At 40.9% G+C, this 25,592-nt stretch overlaps 1 protein-coding gene across 1 annotated transcript; it reads right to left on the bottom strand.

The window, feature by feature from the left end:
* Window positions 1-22,742: 22,742 nt before the first annotated feature.
* On the bottom strand, window positions 22,743-23,507 carry LOC131900054 (trafficking protein particle complex subunit 13-like). The gene has a single exon (XM_059251483.1). It carries the CDS (start codon window positions 23,505-23,507, stop codon window positions 22,743-22,745), a length of 765 nt encoding a protein of 254 aa, XP_059107466.1.
* Window positions 23,508-25,592: the final 2,085 nt, after the last annotated feature.

The following is a 25,592-nucleotide window of genomic DNA, read 5'->3' on the forward strand; positions in this document are numbered from 1 at the left end:
ATGGAACTACAAAAGACCATGAATAGTCAAAGCAATTCCAAGGAGTAAGAACATTGTTGGAGATATTAAAATACCCAACTTCAAATTACACTACAAAAATGTTGAATTTTGTCAAATAATATTTATGTACCCATTATGTGATCATATGATGTTTATCCCTTTTGATTCATGCATGTTGCATTATTAACCTCAAGAATACATTCCAGGGGGGTAAATTAAACTTAAACCTGGTGAATGGCCCTTTTAATGTGATGCTGAGTGCAATTTGTTAGAAATTCCACTGAATACTTTTTAAAAATCTATGTTTCTCAGCCTTAGGAACAAGGGGATTGCTAGCTTTGTAGCATGTTTTTGGAAGTATTCCCTAATATCTGGGAGGAGGTTGGCAAGGATTAGTGTTATCTCTTCTTTCCACAGTTAATGGAATACAGCTGTGAAGCCATCTGATCCTGAGCACCTCCGTGCTCGACTTTACCCCACTACTTGCTTCTAGTCTGCTCAGGTCTTATATTTCATTTTACTTCAGTCTTGGTCATGTCTGTAAGTGTAGGTATGTATCCATCTGTTCATAATTATTCAATCTGTGGTGTGTGATTGTTCATAATGGTTTTTTAGTATATCTGTGTTGTCATTTGAAATGCAATACATATTTATTTGGATATTTTCCTTTTTTATTAGTCTACCTAAACATTTATTTTATTTTATTATTTATTTATTCATTTATTTTACATCCCAACCCCAGCCTCCCTCCCTCCTCTCCCCCCTTACCTCCCCCCTCAGTTCACCCCTCCTCTCTCTCTGCCTTTATGTTAGTTTGGATAAGGGTTTGCCTATTTTGTTGATTTTCTCAAGATACCAACTCTTTTTTTCATTGTTTCTTTGTATTCCTCTCTTTGCTTCTATTTTATTGATTTCAGCCCTGAGTCTGATTATTTCCTCCCTTCTACTCCTCTTGGATGTGTTTGCTTCTTTTTGTTCTAGAGCTTTCAGGCGTGCTGTTAAGTCGCCAGTGTGAGATCTCTCCAAATTCTTTATGCAGGCACTTAGTGATGTGAACTTTCCTCTCAGCACCACTTTCATTGTGTCCCATAAGTTTTAGTATATTGTGCATTCATTTTCATTGAATTCTAGGAAGTCCTCAATTTCTTTCTTTGTTTCTTCCTTGACCCAGGGGTAACTCAGTAGAAAATTGTTCAGTTTCCATGAGTTTGTAGGTTTTCTGTTGTTTTTGTTGTTGAAATTCAGCTTTAATCCATGGTGGTCTGATAAGATACAGGGGGTTATTTTGATTTTCTTGTATCTGGTAAGACTTGCTTTGTGACCGAGTATGTGGTCAATTTTGGAGATGGTTCCATGAGGTGCTGAGAAGAAAGTATATTCTTTTGTGTTTGGGTGAAATGCTCTGTAGACGTCTGTTAAGTCCATTTGAGTCATAATGTCTGTTAGTTCCCTTAGTTCTCTGTTTAGTTTTTGTCTGCATGACCTGTCCACTGGTGAGAGTGGGGTGTTGAAGTCTCTCACAATTAATGTGTTGGGTTCGATGTTCGATTTAAGCTTTAGTTTTTTTTTGTTTGTTTGTTTTTTACAAATGTAGGTGCCCTTGCATTTGTGTTTCAGCTGCCTTGGAATATTCAGGACTTGCTGTCATATGATAGCTGGGCTCTGGTGGTGACATATTGCCCTGGATGCTGTTGAATGTGTTCTTACACTGGTGTTTAGATATCTGGTTTGAGGGTGATTATAGGTCTAGGTTCTGATTTCTAGTCCTGATTTCTAAGTTTGTCTTTTTTGGATGGATGTTTTGCTCCTTGGTTTCTGTTTCCTTTTTGGTCTTCTTGTCCTTGTGGTCTGGATTTCTGGCAGTCAGCATGACCTCTGATCTAGTAGGGAGTCCAAGTTGGAAGCTGGCATTCTGGTGGTTAGCTTGACCTTTGGTGCAGCATGGGAGGTCTCTGTTCTGACTGGTGTGGCCTGTTTTTCTGACTGATGTGATCTGCATCTGTTCTTCCCACTAGTGTGGTCTATACTGGAGCAACTGAAGTCTGCTCCTCAGACTGTGTGGTCTGCACCAGAACAGTGGGATTTTATCTGAGTTGGGGGCCTGGCCCTGCAGTGGTGCTGGTGATAAGGCAGAAGGGCGATGAACACAGGATTGTGAATTTCTCTGAATTCTTAGTGTTGCCAATTTCTGTACCACTGTGCTCAGAAAATATGTTTGATATGAGTCCTATCTTTTGAAATTTATTAGAACTTTTGTGCCCTTCCTGTAGCGTATTCCACATATGCATGAAAATATTGTTATTTCTGCTACTATTGGAAAGAATGCTTATATATTTGTGTTAGATCCATTTTACTTACATTGTACTAAAGAAGTCCTATGTTTCCTTATGACTTCTCTAGATGATCTATTCATTGTTGAAAGTGGAATATTTCCTTACTTGTATTTCTGCTTCTCCTGTTAGATTTATTAATATCTGCTTTATACATTTAAGTGCTCCCATGTTGGGTATATACATTTACGATTTATGTATCCTCTCTCTTTAAGGAAATGAGAGTGAATTTATTTATTTATTTATTTAAATTTTTTCTATTAGTTTTTTTTGAAAGAAATCATCTTTATTTGTTCCAAAACATACACCAAAGCAGCAGCAAAGAGTTTCAAGATAGTAGCATAGTGGTATCAGATTGAAAAACAGATCAATGAAACAAAATCAAGAATCTAAAGTCAAGCCTGCGTATTTATGGTCAATTGGTTTCTGACAAAAGACCCAACGTCATTCAAGGAGAGGAAAGTAATCTCTCTCAAAGGGTGCAGAGACAAATGGATTCTATGTTGGACCCCTCTATCTCCCATAATACACAAAAATGAACTCAAATGGATCAAACACTAAAATGTGAGAACTATAACTATAATATCCTTATGGGTATTTTTTTTTTTGCCAAATGCTATTTATTGAAGGAGGGAGGAGGTCTTAAATACAGGCTTATAGCACAATGGGAGAACCCCAGAGGGCAGAAGTTTGCTACTGATGTTTTACAATCTTGCATCTAAGCAGTTAATGCCCATTATGCTGGATACACAGACAAGGAACTTCCCTTAAGCATTCAGGAGGGTGGAACCCGGCAGGGAATTAGCATAGGGAGGATATCAAGGTCAACTTCAGCAAGCAAGGCAACGGGGGGGGGGGGGCAGGACCCTACAGGTCCCCCATTTACTAGAAAATGAGTTTCTGACTTAGGTTGCATGGGACGTCAGCAGGTCACCTTACCCGTCATGGAGACGCCTGCCCAGGCCACACAGGCGCTCTGTCTTAGGTTGGTGAGTGCCCCCCAGGCATTAGCCGTCTCTGAATACTCATTATCATACAGGCTCAATCGTGTGTGAGCTGCAGAGTTAACTGCTGCCAAAGATCTCAAAGTGGCGCTGGGCTTGCAATCTGTGTGTTCAACACAGAAAAGACCAACAGAAGTCCTAACCACCCATAGCCAGTAGGCTAAAGGCAACTGAGCCATTCCCTTCCTTAACTAGCCTTATTGCAAATTGGAGTCCTTGTAAGATGGTATCCCAAAAGCAAATGGATCTTGAGTTTATAAATTTATAATTTTCAAAGCCAATCGAACTATATATAACTATTGAATTAAATTTATCATGCCCAATACTAACTGTGGTAGCTACTTTTGCTGCCAGGGTCTCCACTGTGCTAGCTGTAGTAACCAATTATGAAATATTTTTTATGTTGTATTTTTTTATAATTTAATTTAATTTTACATATCAGCAACAGATTCCCCTGTCCTCCCCCCCACCTTCCCCCCAGCTTACCCCCCATTCCCATCTCCTCCAGGGCAAAGACTCCCCGGGGATTGAGTTCAACCTGGTAGATTCAGTTTAGGCAGGTCCAGTCCCCTCCTCCCAGGCTGAGCTAAGTGTCCCTTCATAAGCTCCAGGTTCCAAACAGCCAGCTCATGCACTGAGGACAGGTTCCGGTCCCACTGCCTAGATGCCTCCCAAACAGTTCAAGCTAATCAACTATCTCACTTATCCAGAGGGCCTGATCCAGTTGGGGGCTCCTCAGCTATTGGTTAATAGTTCATGTGTTTCCATTTGTTTGGCTATTTGTCCCTGTGCTTTATCCAACCTTGGTCTCAACAATTCTCGCTCATACAAACCCTCCTCTTTCTCACTAATTGGACTCCTGGAGCTCCACCTGGGGCCTTGCCGTGGATCTTTGCATCCACTTCCCTCAGTCATTGGATGAGATTTCTAGCATGACAATTAGGGTGTTTGGCCATCCCATCACCAGAGTAGGTCAGTTTGGGCTTTCTCTCACCCATTGCCAGTAGTCTATTATGGAGGTATCTTTGTGGATTTCTGTGGACCTCTCTAGCACTTTGCTTCTTCCTATTCTCATGTGGTCTTCATTTAACATGGTCTCTTATTTCTTGTTCTCCTCTCTGTTCTTGATCCAGCTGGGATCTCCCGCTCCCCTAATCTCTCTTTCCCTTGAACCTTGCCCTTCATTACCCCCACTCACGTCCAGATCTACATGAGAGTGAATTTATTACAGGACGATGGTAACACACTCAAAGGGTGAGTGTAGGTGTCAGGATTTCTATTGCTGTGAAGAGACACCATGACCATGGTAACTCTTAGAAATGAAAACATAACTGAGGTGGCGGCTTACAGTTTCAGAGATTTAGTTTATTATCATTATGGTGGGAGCATGGCCACTTGCAGGCAGACATGGTGCTGAAGAAGGAGCTGCTACATCTTACATCTTGACATGCAGGCAACAGGAAATGGTCTGAGACACTGGGTGTGGCTTGAGCATATATGAGACCTCAAAGCCTGCCTCCACAGTGACACATTTCTTCTAACAAGGCCACACCCACTCCAACAAAGCCATACCTCCTCATAGTGCCACTTCCATTTGGGGGCCATTTTCTTTCAAACCACCACAGTAGGCTTTTTTTTTTCAAAAAAGAATTTTTGTTACAATGTACTCTGATTATGCTTTTTCCTCCCCCACTTCCTAGATCCTCCTCACTTCCCCACCCACACAACTGCACACCCTTTCTTTCTCTCTTTAGAAAAGAAACATGCAAACAAACAAAAAACAAGCTAGAAAAAACCCACAAAGCACACACACACACACACACACACACACACACACACACACACACGCACACACACACTCCACAAAAAGCACTAAATTAAAGATCATAATATACAAGAAAAGACCTATAAAAGACACATCACTGGGATGTTGGACAGTTTATTTTGTGGATTTAACTTTGATGGAGGAGAAGTGAGGAATCCCAAGAATGAATTGAGACTTTCCTGGAATAGAAGTTACCCTCCTTTTCTGTCCTTATTTGGGAATTTTCAGATGTGGGATGGAATTGGACATATAACAGGGCAGACAGTTTTGCACAGCTGCCAGTACAATGAAGCAAAGGGCAGTTTGTGTTCTCAGTTGGCCATTTCGGTATCACCTGGTTTGGGGTGGTTTTATGTCTTTACTATTTGCTCATTTGAATGATGTCCTTTGTAGTACAACTCTACAGTTATATCAGCCGTTAGCCGTTAGCCATCTACCTTTTACCCCTCTGTGCCTATCTAGCTTATTTCTCCTCGTGGAAACTCCCATTCCTTAGTCTTGAGGGGTGAATGACTCCCAGGTGACACTGTGCCATTGACTCTACCTATTGAGGGAAAAGAAATCCGACTGTGATCCATGGCAGTCAGAGGTACTGAAGATGCCTTTGAAATCTTGCAGGACCGTCTTTTTAGTGTGGAACTGTGGAAGTCGGAAAGATTTGCATTTTACAATAGAAAAAAATGTAGGGAATAAATATGAAGAGCAGAATGATGACTACCAGGGGCTTAAGAATGATAGGAACTAGGTTAGACCTTAGAAGAAAGACAATTTTTATTGCTGGCCAAATGATGTTTATACTACTTTAAAATAATCTAGACATTTCGTCCTAGAGAAAGAATTATGGTAAATCATAATGCATAGCAAAGAAAAGAAATGTAGCCTGTAATGAAGCCAAATGAAAATATTTATCTTCTTGTTTGACTATTAGATCTTTGAATAGCACAGACACCTTGGAGTGACCTCTGTTATAGGTTTCACATCTCAGGATCTGATCTCCATTTTGTAGCACTAAAGATAGTCCTTAGCGATTATTGGCTTCAGATAGCCTAAACATACATCCCAGTCCTGAGGTAGATAACAGAAAGTTGGTTTACATAATTGAAAATACACTTTACTGTATATTAAAATGACTTAATGGAGGTATGTTAAGAAGGGCTGAATAATACATTATGGTGAAGGCTAGCTGGACTGAACTTTTTATGGCCCTTAGTTAAAACACCAGAGATGTGTCCAGAGACTTTTAGAAACTGTTGGCTTTTCGCCCTGAACACTACCACGGATGTCTTTTATTATTTTTGTGAAGCTCCTGTAACAGCTGTTGGAGTGCATACTGAGAGCCCTCTTTTAGATCTAGTCTGCCTCTATTCGTTTTGTATTATTGTTAACAACTAGTTCATTTGTTGGTTATACTTTTCTGTTGAATGTTTAAGACAATGCATGTGTCTAAAATTATTTTTTCCTCATTATTTTACTGTTAAGTTCAATGGAGGCTCCTTAGGGATTACTTTTAGGGATTCATGAGGACTCCTTGTCTCCTTTAACTTTTTTCTATCAGTTGTATCAGTTTTATCATCTACTGTGATGAAACACATATTCGGTGTTTATGCAGCTTCTCTGATCAAGAGGATGGGTGTCTTCGAAGAACTGTAGGCTATGAGTTCTGGCTAACCTTGGGGAGTATGGACCAAAATATAGACTGTCTCTTAGCCCATTTATCCTCTTTGACCATCAGATTTTTTTTTTATTTAAGAAATGTTTTTATTCATTTTACATACCAACTGCAGATCCCCTCTCATCTCTCCTCCCGCTCCCTACAAGCCTTCCCCCATGACTGAACCCTTATCCCCTCCTCCATAAGGGTAAGGGCTCCCATGGGGAGTCAGCAAAGTCTGGTACATTCAGTTGAGGCAGGACAGAGCCCCTCCCCCCTGCATCAAGGCTGAGCAAGGCATCCCACCATAGGTAATGGTCTCTAAAAGGCCAACTTATACACCAGGGATAGCTCCTGCTCCCACTGCCAGGGGCCCCTCATACAAACCAAGCTACACAACTGTCTCCCACATGCAGAGGGTATAGTCCAGTCCCAGGTAGGTTCTACACCTGTTGGTCTAAAGTTCCTGAGTTCCTACAAGCTTGGTTGAGTTGTCTCTGTAGATTTCCTCATCATGATATTGACCCCCCTTGCTCATATAATCCTACTTCCTTCTCTTCAACTGGACTCCTGGAGCTCAGCCTGGTGCTTGGTTGTGGATCTCTGCATCTGCTTCCATCAGTTACTGGGTGAAGGCTCTATGATGACAGTTAGGGTATTCACCAATCTGATTATCAGGGTAGGTCAGTTCAGGCACCCTCTCCACTATTGCTAGTAGTCTAATCTAGAATCGTCCTTATGGATTCCTGGGAATTTCCCTAGCATCAGGTTTCTCCCTAACCCCATAAAGTCTCCCCCTATCAAGATATCTTTTTCATTGCTCCCCCCTCTCCATCCCTCCCCGAGCTCATCCATCCCATTTCCTCATATTCTCACCCCCATCCCCTCACCTCATTGCCCCCCTCATCCCCAGTTTACTCATGGAGATCTCATCTATTTCTTCTTCCCAAGGCGATCCATGTGTCCCTCTTAGGATTCTCCTTGTTTCCTAGCTTCTTTGGAGCTGTGGGTTGTAGTCTAATCATCCTTTGCTTTACATCTAGTATCCACTTATGAGTGATTACATACCATGTTTGTCTCTCTGGGTTACCACACTCAGGATATTTTCTAGTTCCATCCATTTGCCTGCAAACCTCATGATGTCATTTTTTTAACAGCTGGGTAATACTCCATTGCGTATATGTATCACACTTTCTTTATCCATTCTTCTGTTGAGGGGCATCTAGCTTGTCTCCAAGTACTGGCTACTATAAATAATGCTGCTATGAACATAGTTGAGCAAGTGTCCTTTTGGTATGATTGAGCATCCCTTGGGTATATGCCCAAGAGTGGTATAGCTGGGTCTTGAGGGAGATTGATTCCCAATTTTCTCAGAAGTCATCATACTGATTTCCAAAGGGGCTGTACAAGTTTTCACTCCCACCAGCAGTGGAGGAACATTCCCCTTACTCCACATCCTCTCCAACATAGGCTGTTGTCAATGTTTTTTATCTTAACCATTCTGACAGGTGTAAGATGATTTGATTTGCATTTCCCTGATGACTAAGGATGTTGAGTAATTCCTTAAATGTCTTTTGGCCATTTGAGATTCTTCTGTTGAGCATTCTGTTTAGATCTGTAGCCCATTTTTTAATTGGATTGTTCAGTATTTTGATGTGTAGCTTTTTGAGTTCTTTATATATTTTGGAGATCAGCCCTCTGTCAGATATGGGGTTGGTGAAGATCTTTTCCCATTCTATAGGCTGTTGTTTTGTCTCATTTACCATGTCCTTTGCCTTACAGAAGCTTCTCAGTTTCAGGAGGTCTTATTTATTAATTGTTGCTCTCAGTGTCTACTGGTGTTATATTTAGGAAGTGGTCTCCTGTGCCAATGCATTCAAGGCTACTTCCTACTTTCTCTTCTATCAGGTTCAGTGTAACTGGATTTATGTTGAGGTCTTTGGTCCAGCTGGACTTGAGTTTTTGCATGGCGCTAGATGTGGATCTATTCACAATCTTCTACATGTCAACATCCAGTTAGGCCAGCACCATTTGTTGAAGATGCTTTTTTTTCCCTTTGTACAGTTTTTGCTTCTTTGTAAAAAATCAGGTGTTCAGAGGTGTGTGGATTAATGTCAGGGTCTTCAATTCGAGTCCATTGGTCCACATATTGGTTTTTATGCCAATACCAAGCTGTTTTTATTACTATAGCTCTATAGTAGAGCTTGAGGTCAGGGGTGGTGATGCCTCCAGAAGTTGCTTTATTGTAAAGGATTGTTTTAGCTATCCTAGGTTTTTTTGTTTTTCCATATGAAGTTGAGTAATGTTCTTTCAAGGTCTGTGAAGAATTGTGTTTGGATTTTGATGAGGATTGCATTGAATCTCTAGATTGGTTTTGGTAAAATTGCCATTTTTATTATGTTGGTTTTACCTATCCATGGGAATGGGAGATCTTTCCATTTTCTGATATCTTCTTCAATTTCTTTCTTCAAGGACTTAAAGTTCTTGTCATACAGGTCTTTCACTTGCTTGGTTAGATTTACCCCAAGGTATTTTATATTATTTATAGCTGTCATAAAGGGTGATGTTTTTCTGATTTCTTTCTTGACCTGTTTATCATTTGTATATAGGATGACCTCCAGATTTTGGTTGTTAAAACCCATAAAATCAGTCACCAATCTTGAGGAGGAAGTAGTAGGTTTTAATTAATGCAATAAGCTCTCAGATATATGAATATTTTGGAATATATATAATGTTAAATATGCCACAATAACCTAAAATAATAGTTGCTTAATTAAGTAGTTATAAAGAAATCATTTAAAAGACTTTGAAACAGAGACTTCAATAAATCATAACTTTGTTAAGACATAGTTGTCTTCAAATGAATTGTTTTCAGGGTACATACACCTTCACCTAGGAGTGCCAATTAGTGGAGGATGTTGTTTATTTCCAGTGAAAGAATATAGTACACTGTCCATGAAGCTCTACCATCTTAGACCAGTGTTGAAGGATTGCAGTGGTCCTCAGCAGCCAAGGCTGTAAGTTGTCCATAGTGGTAGTGAGGGCTATTGGGATTTCCAATGCAAAGCCTGATGTAGTGGGTAGCCATTCCAGCTTTGATCTGGAAGTTCCAACCCCCATTGAGACTTCGGCAACTGTCACGCCTACAAGGTGGGGCCAAGGGAGGTGCCTGGGGACCCGAGATCTGGATCGGCGAACACTCTCTTGGTTCCAGGACCCTGGATGGTGGAGGTGGACAAAGCAGAGCTCCAGAGAACACCGCTGGACTGTGATACACCTTCCCCAGACTCCGCGACCTACCTATCCCTTAATTTGTAAGTTACGCCATTAAATAAATCTCCTTTTAACTACGTGGAGTGGCCTTAATAATTTCACCAATATCTGGTGTATCACAGTCCAGCGGTGTTCTCTGGAGCTCTGCTTTGTCCACCTCCACCATCCAGGGTCCTGAAACGGCGAGCGCTTCGCTGATCCAGATCTCGGGTCCCCAGGCGCCTCCCTTGGCCCCACCTTGTAGGCGTGACAGTTGCTGAAGTCTCAATGGGGGTTGGAACTTCCAGATCAAAGCTGGAATGGCTACCCACAACAGCCTGATTCTGTTCTTTTGATGTATTTCTCTCCCACTTACAAAGTAGTGACCAACCCCTTTGGAAATAGAGTTTACTTAAGAGTATTTCTGGACCAGTGTTTCATTGATGGAACCCTTGTTGTCATCTTGGTGATAGAGTTTGAAGCATATGCAAACATGTAGAGACCAACGTTCTAGGATTCAGGGCAGTACCAACATCTGTGCATGGAACACAGGGATCTCCACTGCTACTCTGGTAATGCTGCTCATGGGATAGTTATTTATGGAAGTGGGGTAGCTGGGACATATGTTTGTTCTTTTCTTTTTAAACTTATATTCATATGTTTTTGCCTATTTGTCTGTATGAATACTGCATGTGTTCAGATGCCCTAGGATGCAAGAAGAGGGCATCATATCCATCAGAATTTGAGTTATAGGCAGTTTTGAGCTGCCTAATGTGAGTGCTTGAAACCAGAACTGGGTCCTCTGCAACAGCAAGTATGCTGTGTGATGTTGTTCTATATGCTGTGAACGTGTGTGTGTGTGTGTCTGATTGGTTGGTAAATAAAATCCTGATTGGCCAGTAGCCAGGCAGGAAGTATAGATGAGGTAAGCAGACAAGGAAGGCTGAGTCAGGAGTCGCCAACCAGACACAGAGGAAGCAAGATGACAAGGCGGAACTGAGAAAAGGTACCAAGTCACATGGCTAAACATAAATAAGAATTATGGGTTAATTTAAGTGTAAGAGCTAGTCAGTAATAAGCCTGAGCTAATGGCCTAGCAGTTATAATTAATATAAGCTCCTGAGTGATTATTTGATAAGCAGGCTACGGGGCTGCGGGAGCCAGGAGGGAACCAAGAAACCTTCCAACTACACAAGTACTCTTAACTATTGAGCAATCTTTCCAGCTGCTGTTCCATTTTTCACTTTATTTTAATTTATTCTTTGAAAACTCAATGTTTATCAGCAACGTATCTTGTTTATATAGAAGACTTCATGTCAAAAGTATTATTTTACTCAAATGTATTTGTAGATGCAAAAATCCTAATACTTGTTGTGGAAATTGATGAATGTAAAGCATACAGGGTCAAGAATCAAGATTATCTTGAAAAACAAAATGAATTTATATTAAAGATAAAAAAGCCATATCAGTTTTAGAGAACAGAATATCTAACAAAGATTTTTTAACAAACGTGGTGTTGTAGAGAAATGTTGCAGATATGGTTATTTTAATAAATGATACTTGGACATTAAATATTAATATGGAAAAAGGGTAATCAATCACAAGAAGTCAACTTATTATTGATTTGAATGTGACAAGTAGCATGTTTTCTTGTGAAAATTCTTATTTAATATTTATCATCTTCATAGTCTTTTAAAAATATTTATTTGTATGTGCCTTTCAATTTTATTAGCTTTTTGAAATTAGCACATAAGTTCATGGTTTGCATTATATATTTATGCTTGGATCCTCTATTCATCTATTGGTCTACTTACCTGTTTTTGTGCTTGTATGATGCTGTCCTTGTTACTACAGTTCTGTAGTGTAATTTAAAGTCAGGTATTGTGGTAACTACAGAATTGTTCTTTCTGTTTGTTATTGTTCTGCCTATTCAGAGTCTTTTATGATTCAGTATGAATTTTAGGATTGTTATGTCTTGCTATATAAAGGTTGCAATCCAAATTTTGATGGAGATTTGATGAACTTGTAGATTGGTATTGGCAAGATAGCCATTTTTCACATTAATTCTGCCAACACACAGGCATGGGGGGATCTTTCCATCATCTGGTGTCTTCCTCAATTTCTTCAGTGTTTTGACATTTTAGTTGCAAAGGTCTTTAATTTTCTAAATAGTTTTATGCCTAGATGTTTTATTATTTTAAAAATATTGTGAATGGCATATTTTCTTGTCCAGTGAGAATTGCTAGCTGAAGTTTCTTTGAGGGATACTAAAACAGGTAACAATAATTAGCAGTTCTCAGTTAGCTCTTGTAGATATTCATTGCAAGTTTGCAGATTGTCCTCTACTCTTGGTCACTTTACACTGTGGTCACTTGGTCACTTTACATCTCTGTTGTGTTCCTGACTGCTTATTCTATGTACTTCAACTCTAGCATCAGTCCCATCTAAAATAGTAGTGGGAGACTACAATATACCACTTTAATCTTTAGATAGGTTTCCCAAACTGAAAATAAACAAACTTCAGAGCTAACTTAAACCAGAGGTCAATTGAATGTAATAGATATCTTCAGAATATTATATCTAACAGCTATAGAGTACATATTCATCTCAGTGGCATGGAACAACTCTAAAATGGTACACTTTATATGGCAGAAAGCAGCTCTCAACAAAAGAACCAAAATACTTTTTTATACCTTATTACATTGTAGTGGAATAAAACTAGAAATCTACAGCAAGAGAAATCCTGGAAACTACACAATACTTGGAAAGTCAAAACTATTTTAAAGATATACTTTAAATTTACGTTTATGCGAGGGCAGTATATACACATGAGTGCAGGTGCTTGTGGAAGGCTGAAGAGGAAGTTGGATCCGCTGGAGCTGGAGTTACAGGTAGTTGTGTGCCACCCAATGTGGGTTCTTGGAACTAAATTCCAGTCCTCTGATGACTAGTACACACTCTTAACCACTGAGCCATCTCTCCAGCTCCTGTACAATATACTTTTTTTCCTATTTTGCCCTTCAATTTATTTTTTTATTTTATGAAATTTTCTATTCATTTTACATACAAACCACAGATCCCCCTCTCCTCCCTCCTCCCTCCCTCAGCTTTCCCCCCCACAACCCACCTCCCCTTCCTACCTTCTCCAAGGCAAGGTCACCCATGGGGAGTCAGCAGAGCCTGGTACATTCAGTTGAGGCAGGTCTAAGCCCCTCCTCCCTGCACCAAGGCTGTGTAAGGTGTCCCACCATAGGCATTGTGCTCCAAAAAGCCAGCTCATGCACCAGAGACAGATCCCGATCCCCCTGCCTGCGGGGGGGGGGGGGGGGGCGGGGGCTGGCAGACAGTTCAAGCTAAATGACTGTCATGCCTATCCAGAGGGCCTAGTCTAGTAGCATGGGGGCTCCATAGTTATTGGTCCACAGTTCATGCGTTTCCACTAGTTTGGCTGGCCATCTCTGTACGTTTTCCCATCATGATCTCAATGTCCCTTGCTCATAGAATCCTTCCTCTCTCTTATCGATTGGACTCCTGGACCTTGGCCTGGCACCCAGCCGTGGATCTCTACCTCTGCTTCCATCAGTCACTGGATGAGGACTCTATGATGACAGTTAGGGTGGATACTAGATGTAAAGCAAAGGATAACCAGACTGCAACCCATAGCTGCAGGGAGGCTAGCTAGCAGGGAGGACCCTAGGAAGTATGCATGGATCATCCAGCAAAGGAGAAATAGATGGGATCTACATTAGCAAACTGGGGTTTGAGGGGAGGTCATGGAGGGCAGGGGATGGGGGTGAGAACATAGGGGAATGGAAGGTTTGAGCTGGAACAGGGACAGAGTGGGAGAGCAAGGAAAGAGATACTGTGATAAATGAAGACATCATGGGACTAGGAGAAACAGAGTGCTAGGGAAGTTCCCAGGCATCCACAAGGATGACCCCACCTTTGACTACTGGCAATAGTCGAGAGAGTGCCTGAACTGGCCTACTCTGGTGATCAGATGGCTGAATACTATTGGTGAAATTATTTAGGCCACTCCACGTAGTTAAAAGGAGATTTATTTAATGGCGTAACTTACAAATTAAGGGATAGGTAGGTCGCGGGGTCTGGGGAAGGTGTATCACAGTCCAGCGGTGTTCTCTGGAGCTCTGCTTTGTCCACCTCCACCATCCAGGGTCCTGGAACCAAGAGAGTGTTCGCCGATCCAGATCTCGGGTCCCCAGGCGCCTCCCTTGGCCCCACCTTGTAGGTGTGACAGTTGCCGAAGTCTCAATGGGGGTTGGAACTTCCAGAACAAAGCTGGAATGGCTACCCACTACAGAATACAATACACTTTTCAATGAACAATGGGTCACCTAAGAAATCTGAAAGAAGGACTGTAGAAATGGCTTGGCATTAAGAGCACATACTAGCCGGGAGGTGGTGGCTCACACCTTTAATCCCAGCACTCGGGAGGCAGAGCCAGGCAGATCTCTGTGAGTTCGAGGCCAGCCTGGGAGTTCCAGGAAAAGGCGCAAAACTACACAGAGAAACCCTGTCTCGAAAAACAAAACAAAAACAAAAACAAAAAAGAGCACATACTACTCTTTTAGAAGGCCAGTGTTTGATTCCCAGCACCTGTGTTAGATAGCTCCTAACTGCCTGTAACTTCAGTTCCTGGAATATCCAATGCTGTAGCTTCTGCAGACACTTACACTCATATGCAGACACACACACACACACACACACACACACACACAATTGAAAAAAAATAAATCTTTTTAAGCATCACAGAGAAAATTCAAATATTGTAAGAATCAAATGAAAATGGTGACACAGCTAACCAGAACTTTGAGGATACAAGTAAGGCAGTTCTAATAGGAAAGCTAAGAGCTTTAAGTACTTCCATTAAAAGTAACCAAGAATACCTCAAATAAATAAGCAGAATGTTTCACATTAAAGTTCTAAGAAACATGAATAAGGCAAACTGAAATCTAGCAAAGAACAAAAAAAATGAGATAGATTGGGGAGAAATTAATGAAATGAATACTAAAAAAATAATAAATAGACTATATGTAATACATAGTATGAATAATACATATATTCAAAGAATTGCTTATTTGATGCCACGTTTCTTTGTTGTTTTAAAACAGGGTCTAATGTAGCCCAGGTAGCCCTGGAGCTGGCTGAAGTCCTGACCCTCCAGTTTCCATCTCTGGAATGGCATTAAACAGGATTATAATCTTGTTTACCTCTATCACCTCATTTGAGATGGTGAGACAATTGCACTTGCATTCTATTCTTTTTATTGGATAATTCTCATAGTTGATTCTGTTGTGATTAATTTCTTAAATTGAAGTCTCAGATGAAAAACCGATCTCCTGCACATAGGTAGTTGAAAAAAGGAGTATGTTAATATCTTTTCCAGATAATTGTAAATATTCTTTTTGAACCCTATAACCTAATGAAGTGTGATTAAGTTGCTAAGAATACTGCTTTTGAAAAATATTAATGTTAGTCTCACAGCATGAGTTAGTTTCTTCAAGAACAGTTTCCTCTATAATATAAGCCTGACCTCTGAATCTCTCTCGCCTTATGTCTGTTCACAATATCATACCCTTTCACACATGATGCTGCCATCATCCTTCCTTTCCTTTATGAGACATCAAAGCAGGCCCTTGACGGAAGCTGAACAGATGAGACATCCATCTCCACAAACAATAAGGTTCTTATTTATAAAGTAACCAGCCTAAGGCATTTGCTTATAGCAACAGAAAATTGACTATAAGAGGAAAAAAATAGGGAAAGAAGATTATTTAAAAAAACAATGACTAGAATATCCCCAAATTTGGAAACAGAAATAGACACTCACTATGAGGACTAAAGTTTTTCAAATATTTGAAACTCAGAAAGATTATGGTACTGAATTCGAATTGTGTTATCAAAAGCCAAACTCTAACAAAAAATTATAAAACAAAAAAAAATAAAGCCATTTGTCACATGAAAAGGATTGCTTCCACAAAAGTGCAAGTGGATTTCTGAGAGGAAAAAAAAAAACCTTTGTACTGTGGGGGGCCATCCCTCACCACCACATTTCCCAAGAGTACTTTTGAGTAGAAGCAGCAGGAAATATTAGTTAGTTAGAAGGATAGAGGAGAGAAAAAGATAGAAAATACAGGATAGCCTCGAGAGCCTGGATCCTAATCCATCTGGCCCTGACTGTCTCAGCCCTAGGGTATTTAAAGGGATGCCAAGGGGTGGAGCCAAAGACATCCCCCCAGCACAGCCAAATGCAGACCATCTCAGACACCTGCACTCAAGCCCGTGGTCCAATCATCCTCTTTATGCTGACCTGCTGGGTAAAGACACTAGGAAACCTAAAAATGATTAGTGAGAGCTAACGTCGATTAGATCCTAATGGCCCCTACCCTCAGGCCTGCGCCCACAGTTGTAGACTCTGGGTAAGCCCATTGTCCAGTAAGACAAATAACCCCAGTGAGTTGGGCTTCTATTCCAGATCACTGCACCTGTAGCAGGTTGCAGTCATCTTAGACTACACGTCTACGCAGCAGTAGACAGTGAAAAATCAACAGGGGTCTTGGTGCTGCCTAGTTCTGTGCCAGTCTCAGCAGGCTATGGGCTCAGAGGATGATACCACCTTGCAGTGTTTCTGATCATAGGAATGGCATATAAGACTGGAGCTGGTCCCTCCACGATGATTCTGTCAGAAATCAGCATAATCATAATGCTGGAGACGCTCTGTGACCGGGAGTGGCACATTTGGGCCTACCTAGGTAGCAGGAAATTGGTTATTAGGATGGCTTATCTCTAAAGTGCTCCTGGAATTCATGTTGAATAGCCTATCAGTGGCAGATTTAAGGAAAATCTGAGCTTGGGTTGCCCTCTAGTGCCAAAATGGTAAAAACACACCGTAACAGACAGACAGGAAACCCAATGGTACCATCTAGTGCTGAAATTGCAGAAGTATCTTAGAGAAAGTAAGCAGCCTGTTAGAATTTAAGGGAAGACAGACACATACAAAGGCAGATGGTAAAACATAACCTTTCATATGCAAATGACATTGAACGCCAACAAGTATCCAGGCTTTTCAGGGAGTCAGGTATAGTAGCATACATTTGTAGTCTCGGTACTCAGGAGGCCGAGGCAGGAGCATCATAAATTCTAGGCCAGCCTGGACTGCAAATCATAGCAAGACCCTACGTCAGAAGACAAAGAGGAGGAAAAGGAGGAAGAGAAGGAGGAGGAAGCAGAAAACTCTCAGGGAACAAGGTTTCCACTTGTCAAAATGAGGCACAAGAAACTGAGAAACTGACAAGATGGTGAGCAGAATGGTGGAATTCTGGGAACGTAAAAGGAACTCAATGAGCTACAAGAAAACGTTGAAAATGATCGACTATTTTGATAGAGAAACGTAACAGAACGACGGAAAGTATTATCACAGAATTCCTTGATCTGAAAAATTCACTTAGTGGCATTTTAAAATGCTATAGGAGGAATCAGTAGCTGAATAGATTAAAACAAAATGTAGAATTAGTGAGTTTGAAGAGACAATGTGAAAATACACAGCAGAGGAGAGTGGAGATAAATTATTCCAAGCTTGTGAAACTTGAAGAGTGTCTTTAGAAGGACAAATATCCAGGTGTAACAGATAGTTCTGAGTGCCAAGTTAATGGAATGAAGAACCAACTAGGAGACATGTCTCTGGGTGCATATGTGAGAGCATTTCCAGACAGCACTGAGAGGACTCCCTCTCAAGATGGACACCCCCTTCCCACAGATGGCCAAGCTATAAAGAAGTCTGAGGTGGGAAAGCAATGTTGGTTGCTGATCAGTGTATCTCTCCCTCCTGCCTCCTCCCTCCTGCTCCCTCTCTCCACCTCTCCTCTCTCCTTCCCCTCCCCTCCCCCTGCACCTGCTGCCACTATCTTCAGGGACAGAAGTTTTGTTGGCCTTCCAAGTGTGGATTGCAGACCCACAGCTCCCTGAGAATCCTCAGGACCTTCAGCAGCAGATCGAGACCACTCTGACACCAGCTTCATGGACTGAGTCACTATTGAGTTTGACTACTTAACTCCTGATGTGAAAGCCATTCTAGTACACACAGACACACATAGACACAAACACAGACACAGACACACACACACACACACACACACACACACACAAACACACACACGCTCTCATGAACAGACACACACACAAACATTCTACTTGTTCTGCTCTTCTAGAGAACTCTACCTAGTATACCAGGTTATCGGGGTTCAAGAGGGACTTGAGAATGTCAAAGAGGTCAAAAGCTTATCTTAAAAGTTCATAACAGAAAACTCCTTAAATCTAGAGAAGGATGCAAATATCCAGCTACAAAGATCACCAGTGGAATTTAACCTAACCAAGTATACCCCACAACATAGTGAAATTATGCTCTCAGAGGTAAAAGATGGTGCCAACATGAATAGGAGAAATTTCACAAGGTCCATCTCATGATGAAGAGCTACAGGCAGTAAGTGGTTGCTCAGAAGAAAATCCAGTTTTATAAAGGATGAAGCCCCTGACACGTTTATCCAATACAAGGTGGTCAGCCCTAAAAACGCATACATATGGTCAACTCTAAATGGACTCAGTAGGTTGTGTGTGTACATGTCTGTACATGTGTGTAAAACAATAATTAAAGAAAGGGTCATGGATATGAAAGGTACTGGGTGGCACAGAAGGAAGAAGAGAGGGGTAGAAATTATATAAATTATATAAATACTCGTGTAGGAAGTTCTCAAAAACCAAAAAATTTAAATTAAAAAACAATAAGGTCGCCTATTATTAGGGGATATGGAGTCTCACCTGGCCTTGTCTTGTAGCCAGGTGAGGCTACCAGTAGTGAGACTAACTTACATTCAATTGAGTTGTTGGCCCAGGGGGTCGTGTGGAAATCTCCAAACAACCCAGGCTGTTGCTAAGATAAAAGCTTCCTTTCCAGCAGGGCCCAAGAGCTGAGGACAATACCCACACACCTCATTAAGCATGGAGAAGTCCAGATGGTGCCTACATGGAGCCCTCACCCCTACATCCTAGTCTCTTTGGTATGGAAAGGTACCCTGCAGGCCACCAAAAGAGAAACATGAACAACAACTCACCACAAAACCTTTGATCTACAATGGTGCCTTGCCTGCCAAATATGCTAGGGCAATATACAACAGAGACTGCTTTGGTAACCAAGAACCAGAAACTAGATAGCCCCAAGACCTAAGGTAAAACCAAATACTATTGGTCTTAAAGTATCAATAAAATGACTCCTAATGATATACATGCAAGTGCATACAAGCATATAAAAGCTTTATTCATCTATCAGTGCCTTATCCAGTCATCATCAAAGAGGCTTCCTCCAACAGCAGATGAAAATAGATGCAGAAACCAACAACCAGACATTACTCAGAGAGAGAGAGAGACAGACAGAGAGACAGAGAGACAGAGACAGAGAAAGAGACAGAGACAGAGAAAGAGACAGAGAGAAAGAGAGAGAGAGAAGAGAGAGAGAGAGAGAGAGAGAGAGAGAGAGAGAGAGAGAGAGAGAGAGAGAGAGAGAGAGAGGGTCCAAATGGGATGTCTCTATCAAGTCCTTCCCCTCAGAGCTCAGGGAATCCTGTGGAGATTATAAGTCCCTGAGGGGATGGAGGACACCAGGAGAACAAAGCCCTCTGAATCGACTAAGCAAGGCACAGACAAGCTTATAGAAACCGAAGTAGTGAGCACAGGGCCTACAGTGGGTCTGGACCAGGTCCTCTGCATATATATTACATCTATAAGCTTAGTAGTTTTACAGGACTCCTGACAGTGAGAACAAGTGGGGTCTCTGACTCTTGTGCCTGCTCTTGGGATTCTTTTCTTGTGGTTGGATTGTCATGTCCAACTTCAATAGGATAGTCTTTGCTTCATCTTATTATATTTTATTTTGTCACGTTTGGTTGCCATCTCTTAGAAGCCTGTTCTTTTCTAATGAGAGACATAAAGGGAGTGGGTCCGGAGGGGAGGGGAGGGGAGGAGGAACTGGGAGGAGTAGGGGAGGGGAAACTGTAATCACGATATATTGTACAAGAAGATAATCTATTTTCAATATAAGAAAACTTTTAAAAAACAGGAAAATAATAATAACAATAAGGGTGAAAGATGAAGGAGAAAAATACTCAAAGCCACAAGAGAAAAGAAACAACACATAATGATGTCCAGTCCATGCAACAACACCGTCAGTAGAAAGTGGCATGAGATTTGCACAGGATGGAAGGATACAATATCCTGCCACTTGAGAATGCTGCATCCAAGAAGGCTCTTATTTTCTAAAGAAACAAAGGCGTGACAAAGACTTTTCCAGACAAACAGAAACCGAGAGAGAGCAAATCTCCACCATACCTGTTCTAGGAGAAAAGCTACAAGAAGTTCTTCAAATTGAACCCATGCCTGGTGTGGTGGCACACACCTGTAATCCCCAGTGCTGGGAGGTAGAGGTAAGAGGATCAAGAGTTCAAGATCAGCCTCTGGCACATAGCAAGTGGGAAGGTCATCCTGGGCTATATGAGACTCTGTGTCAAAAAACAAACAAACACCAAAAAAATAACAGAATGCAACATTAAAGAATAAGAAATAAAAATGGAGGTAAGAATGTTACTGGTAAGAATAATTATCCAAAAATAATTTAGAGAACTCTCAGGTTGTAATTGTGGTATGCAAAGAATAATAATGAAAACCAATTAAGAATAAGTAAGTTAATATATTAAGCAATGAGCAATGCAGAAAGATGTTTATTTTCATTTCTGTTATATGCTATTCATATCATAGTTTTCCTTCTGAAAAACAAATCATTGAACACATTAGACCATTACCGGCTTGAAATTATAAATTTATTTAGTTTGCTGCATGTTCATGGAAAGGAATGCTGTAATCTAAACAATTTGGGGGTTTTTGCCTTCTTCGGTGATTAAATTTTCTCTGAAGTGTCTATCCACTGTTACTCTTTGATTAAAGAAACAATAAGTTCCTAACATAAAAAAAAATTAATGAGTACGTTATCCACAGAAATAACAGAAATGCTGCAAAGTAGGCTCTATCTCCTGGCTCATTTAGGAATAAAACAAATTCTTTCTGTATTGCTTATTGTTTATCCCATTCAGGGCTAAACACTCCAGTTTCTCGTTCTCTGCATCTTGAACAGTTGTGAGTCTCTGTGTTAATTGGCATCTTCCACCTAAAGAAGCTTCTCTCGTGAGGATTGAGAGATGAATGTGGATTAGAGCAAAATACATTATATGTATATATGAATATTAAAGATTTACCTTTTAAAAAGAGGACATGATGTTGGAGAGATGGAGTTAGAGACAACAAGAAATGTGAGAGGGGGGTGGTAGTGAATGGCTATGACCAACATGCATTGTACCAAGATAGGAAATTTTATAGAAGAAAAATGTTATTTAAAAATAAATTTGAAATGCGATACCATAGTCAGGCAGTGGTGTTGCACGCCTTTAATCCCAGCACTTGAGAGGCAGAGGCAGGCAGATCTCAGTGAGTTCAAGTCCAGTCTGGTCTACAGAACGAGTTCCAGGACAGTCAAGGATACACAGAGAAACCCTGTCTTGAAAAACAACGGCAAAAAAAAGAAAAAGAAAAAGAATCGAACAAAAACCGTGGTAGCATAATACAACAACAGCCACTGTTCACACATCAGGGAACAGCTGTATCATAGTGCTGTTTGGAGAAGTGAGTTACATGGATTACAAGTCGTTAGGTCTTCGGTATACCTGACTCCATTACATAAGGAACAGCATTTTGCATTGCAAACAAAGCAATTTATTGTAATAATTTTTGAGAAAAAAAAAGATTCTTTAAAGAAAGATCTAAATTTCTGTCTGGAATTTTGATAATTCAGAGATTGGGACAGAGACAGTTAAGACAGGACACTTTGTGGACAGGTTAATTTGCATGAGAGTTTGCATTTAAACGAGAATCAGTCCCCTATTGCCAATGCCTGATCCAAAAAGGAAGTGACAAAAAATAACCTACCAGGTTTTCATGAATTTTCCATATCCCAGGTCTACAAGGAGTCCCCTGTCACTGCTGAACTTCTCTCTAATTCCAGCACCCAATAAACTTTGTCAGGAAAACCTGCTTTCCTTGAAAGTATAACCAACTATACTCGAAATAGTCCTTTTATAAAGAAGTGTATTGCTTAACTTACTTCAGGGTCACATCACCCAGACATGGAATAGGACCTTCCTTTGTTTTCCTCCCACGGGAACATCAATTCACACAGGAAAATACTTTCACAAGACATAAGGACATCAAGTGAGAGAGTAGAGCGTAGAAATCAGAAATGAAGAAGGAAGGACAAGTTCCCATTACGTGTATTCCCTCTACTCAGCCCCAAGCAGGATACCCTGGAGAGACACCTTCTAAGTGGGGAGAGAAAAAGGGGCACTGAACAGCATCTCACACTCCAGATCAAAACTGATGCGGCGCCTCACCTAAGACAAACGCTGGCAGGTTGTTTTTGAAATCAGCAACTGTTTAATTCTGAAAAGTAGAAAGAGTCTCCACAGAAATAATCGTCCTTAATACTTGTTAGTTGATCGCTTTTGGGCTGATATTTAAAGCTTTTCTGGGAAACTTCTTGAAAACTATCACATTGGAAGTTTTCTTTAGCTTTTCCTTTTAGCCACGGAAGGTACTACGCAGACGTTTGCAACACCGTCGTAGCGATATTTGGTCTTGACCGTTGCGTCTATTATCCGTATGCCAGAGATCCCCCTTAGGCCTAGCTGTAAGAACAGTAGTGTCAGGGTAAACGAGAGCGAGGAGCCTGGCATCAACGTACCAAGTTTTCTCCCTGAACACCCACACCAACGAACAGCAGTTGTATCATGCGTCTTCACAAGCAGTTTCATTTTCTTATCAGTGCAATTTGTTATCTTGAAGACAATTTTCAAAGGCTCTTCTCGGGATACAGTGTCTGGAACATTCTCCAGAGACAGCTTCAGTTCTCCGCAACTTCGAGCTTCTCTTTCAAGTGGGACTGTCTGTAGCATCGCCCTTTCGCCAAGTTCCTGTTTCCACACGATCTCTAACTTCCCCATTTTCGTTGGTCCGCTGAGGGTTCTCGCTTTCTCCAGATAGTCCTCCTTGAGCCGCAGGCGATATAAGTAGTGGCGTCCTTCTGATGCCTGCAAAAATGTTCTGGTTCCAAATGTACTCTCATCTTCTCCATCCAGGTTGAGAATATTTAATGCTTCTTCGGTGTACATTTCAGGTAGCTCCAAGGAAACTTTCTGTATAAACACAGTTGAAGATGAAGTGTTTTTAATCTGGACTTCGAGAAATAAATCATCCTTGTCTGAGTTAAAAAACTTGGTTTTGACATCCAGTGGTTGGGAATGAGAAAATACGCACAGTTTACTTAAAAACATCTCTGCGCACTGAGTTGAAAAGCACTGAACTCACGGGAACAACTCCCCCAGGGTCTACTATTTTGTCATGAGTGACATCATCAATGCAATGTTCTACCACTGTAGCCATGGAGACCAAAATGGGTAAAGCCTGAGCTCTTGTATAAACACCAATTTTTTTCAGTATTATGTTGTTACGACTTAATTGCTATTACTGGGAATCCTCATGTAACGGTTATTTTCCCTCTTTCTCAGAAACGTAGCTCTGGGAATTTAAAGTGATATTAATCTTCAGACATTTACATTTCTGGTACAGGGCTACTTCTCATGGGCTAGAGAAATTACCAAGAAATTCATTGTCTTCACATGTGTCTTGGAATTTGGTGAAAACACTTATGGTTAATAGACACCCTGAGTTTCAGAAAAAATTCCAGTCTCTGTAGATTCTCTTATATTTGACTATAATTTTATCTTATTGAAATGTATCCAGTATTTGTTTTAATCAGATAATGGAAGATGATCGAAACAAATGCCTTTGGAAAAAAAGTTAGGTGCTCTCAGTTTCCAAGTAAAGATAGTACAGTATGCCTCAAAGGGCCACATCAATGCCGAGGCTGATCAGGTGGGAAAGAAGGAATGTGGTATAAGTCTTTATTATGTTTCCATGGGAAGGGCTAAGCAGGGCAGGATAAGTGATCTAGAACTGACAACTACGTATAATGTCACCAGACTCGTATTTTTAGGATCTGTCCATAGTTGTCTAGTGTCTGCTCTTGGCATGCTATTAGGAAAGGAGAACAGCAGTAAAACATAAGGAGTTAGTTGACAGGTATGAGCTCTTGGCTGGATAGTTCATGGCAGGTGTACCCATAAGGGAGTTGGTGGCTATCTCAATGATTTAGCTAGCTTTGGGGAGGGAAGTGTCTTGAGCAGAAGAATTAAGCCCCAAGAGGTCAAAGTATCATTTTATATATATAATATATAATAAAAATGTGATTAATGTACCCACTCGCATATCACATGGGATAGGTAGTATGAGGTACAGTTAGGCTCAGAACAAATCAGAAAGGATGTTACACAGAGTGAAGTACCTGGCCTCAAAATAACTCCTACATCAACCCAGGTCTTATGTGAGGAGCAGAACCAGTAGGAGACATTATAGAGCTATACTTATTACAAGAACTTGCTTTGCACAATGGTAGAGACTGTTTCAACAGTGCCTACAATGCTGTTTCCGTGAGTGGTGAAGTTGCTTGAATTCCATGGGGTAGGGACTGGGAAGGGAAGATGATAAAGAGATTAGAACCTCGAGAGAAAAAGCTGGAAGTCCAGAGGATGCTCTTAACTGCTAAATGAGGCAGGCATCTTTGAGGCACAGCTGAGCATGGCACAGCATGTTCCTGCCTGCCACTTTTTAACCTTTCAAATGTTCACTAAACATGCTCTAAAATGTGTCTGATATCTTTCTTTCTTGAACTGTAACCTCCTTAATCTGAGCATGTTCGGGAATGTATATCTAAAGTATGTCCCTATATGATATGTATAAGCTCTCCAAATACAATCAACATGTTGCCTCGTTAAAGAATGTCGTTACTTTAGAAAAAACTGCTGTGCTGCCCTTACCTGTGCCAGGTAATAGATGTTTTTCTCTATTCTTTTACAGTTTTGGCTGTGCTTGATTTTAACCTTGCATTCACCGAGATATGAATCTATTGCACTGGTTTACAATATCTGTTCTGGATGACTCTGAGACTGGTGATGATCATATCCTGAATCTAGGACTCTATCCTAGAGCTATAGATGCTCAGTTTAGTTAGCTATTGTTCTGTCTTGAATCGAGCCAGCAGATAACCAAGGAGTTTACAGAATGGGTGCTACCTTGCTCCTACCTTCCAAAATCTAAGAACAGTTCCCGCTGTGATGCCCTAACAGGAAACAGGGAAACATGCAACACCGGGGAATTTACTTCACCCCAAGACAATACAAGTGTATCAACAACCTCTCTCTTTCAAACCATGGTGACTTTGTTGCTAGCACATTTGGGACACAGGAAGTGTGTCTGGTTGAGTATCTTGACTGATACCCACAGACTATGTCATCCTCCTA

The sequence above is a fragment of the Peromyscus eremicus genome, chromosome X (assembly GCF_949786415.1).
Source record: "Peromyscus eremicus chromosome X, PerEre_H2_v1, whole genome shotgun sequence".
Classification (NCBI taxonomy): domain Eukaryota; kingdom Metazoa; phylum Chordata; class Mammalia; order Rodentia; family Cricetidae; genus Peromyscus; species Peromyscus eremicus.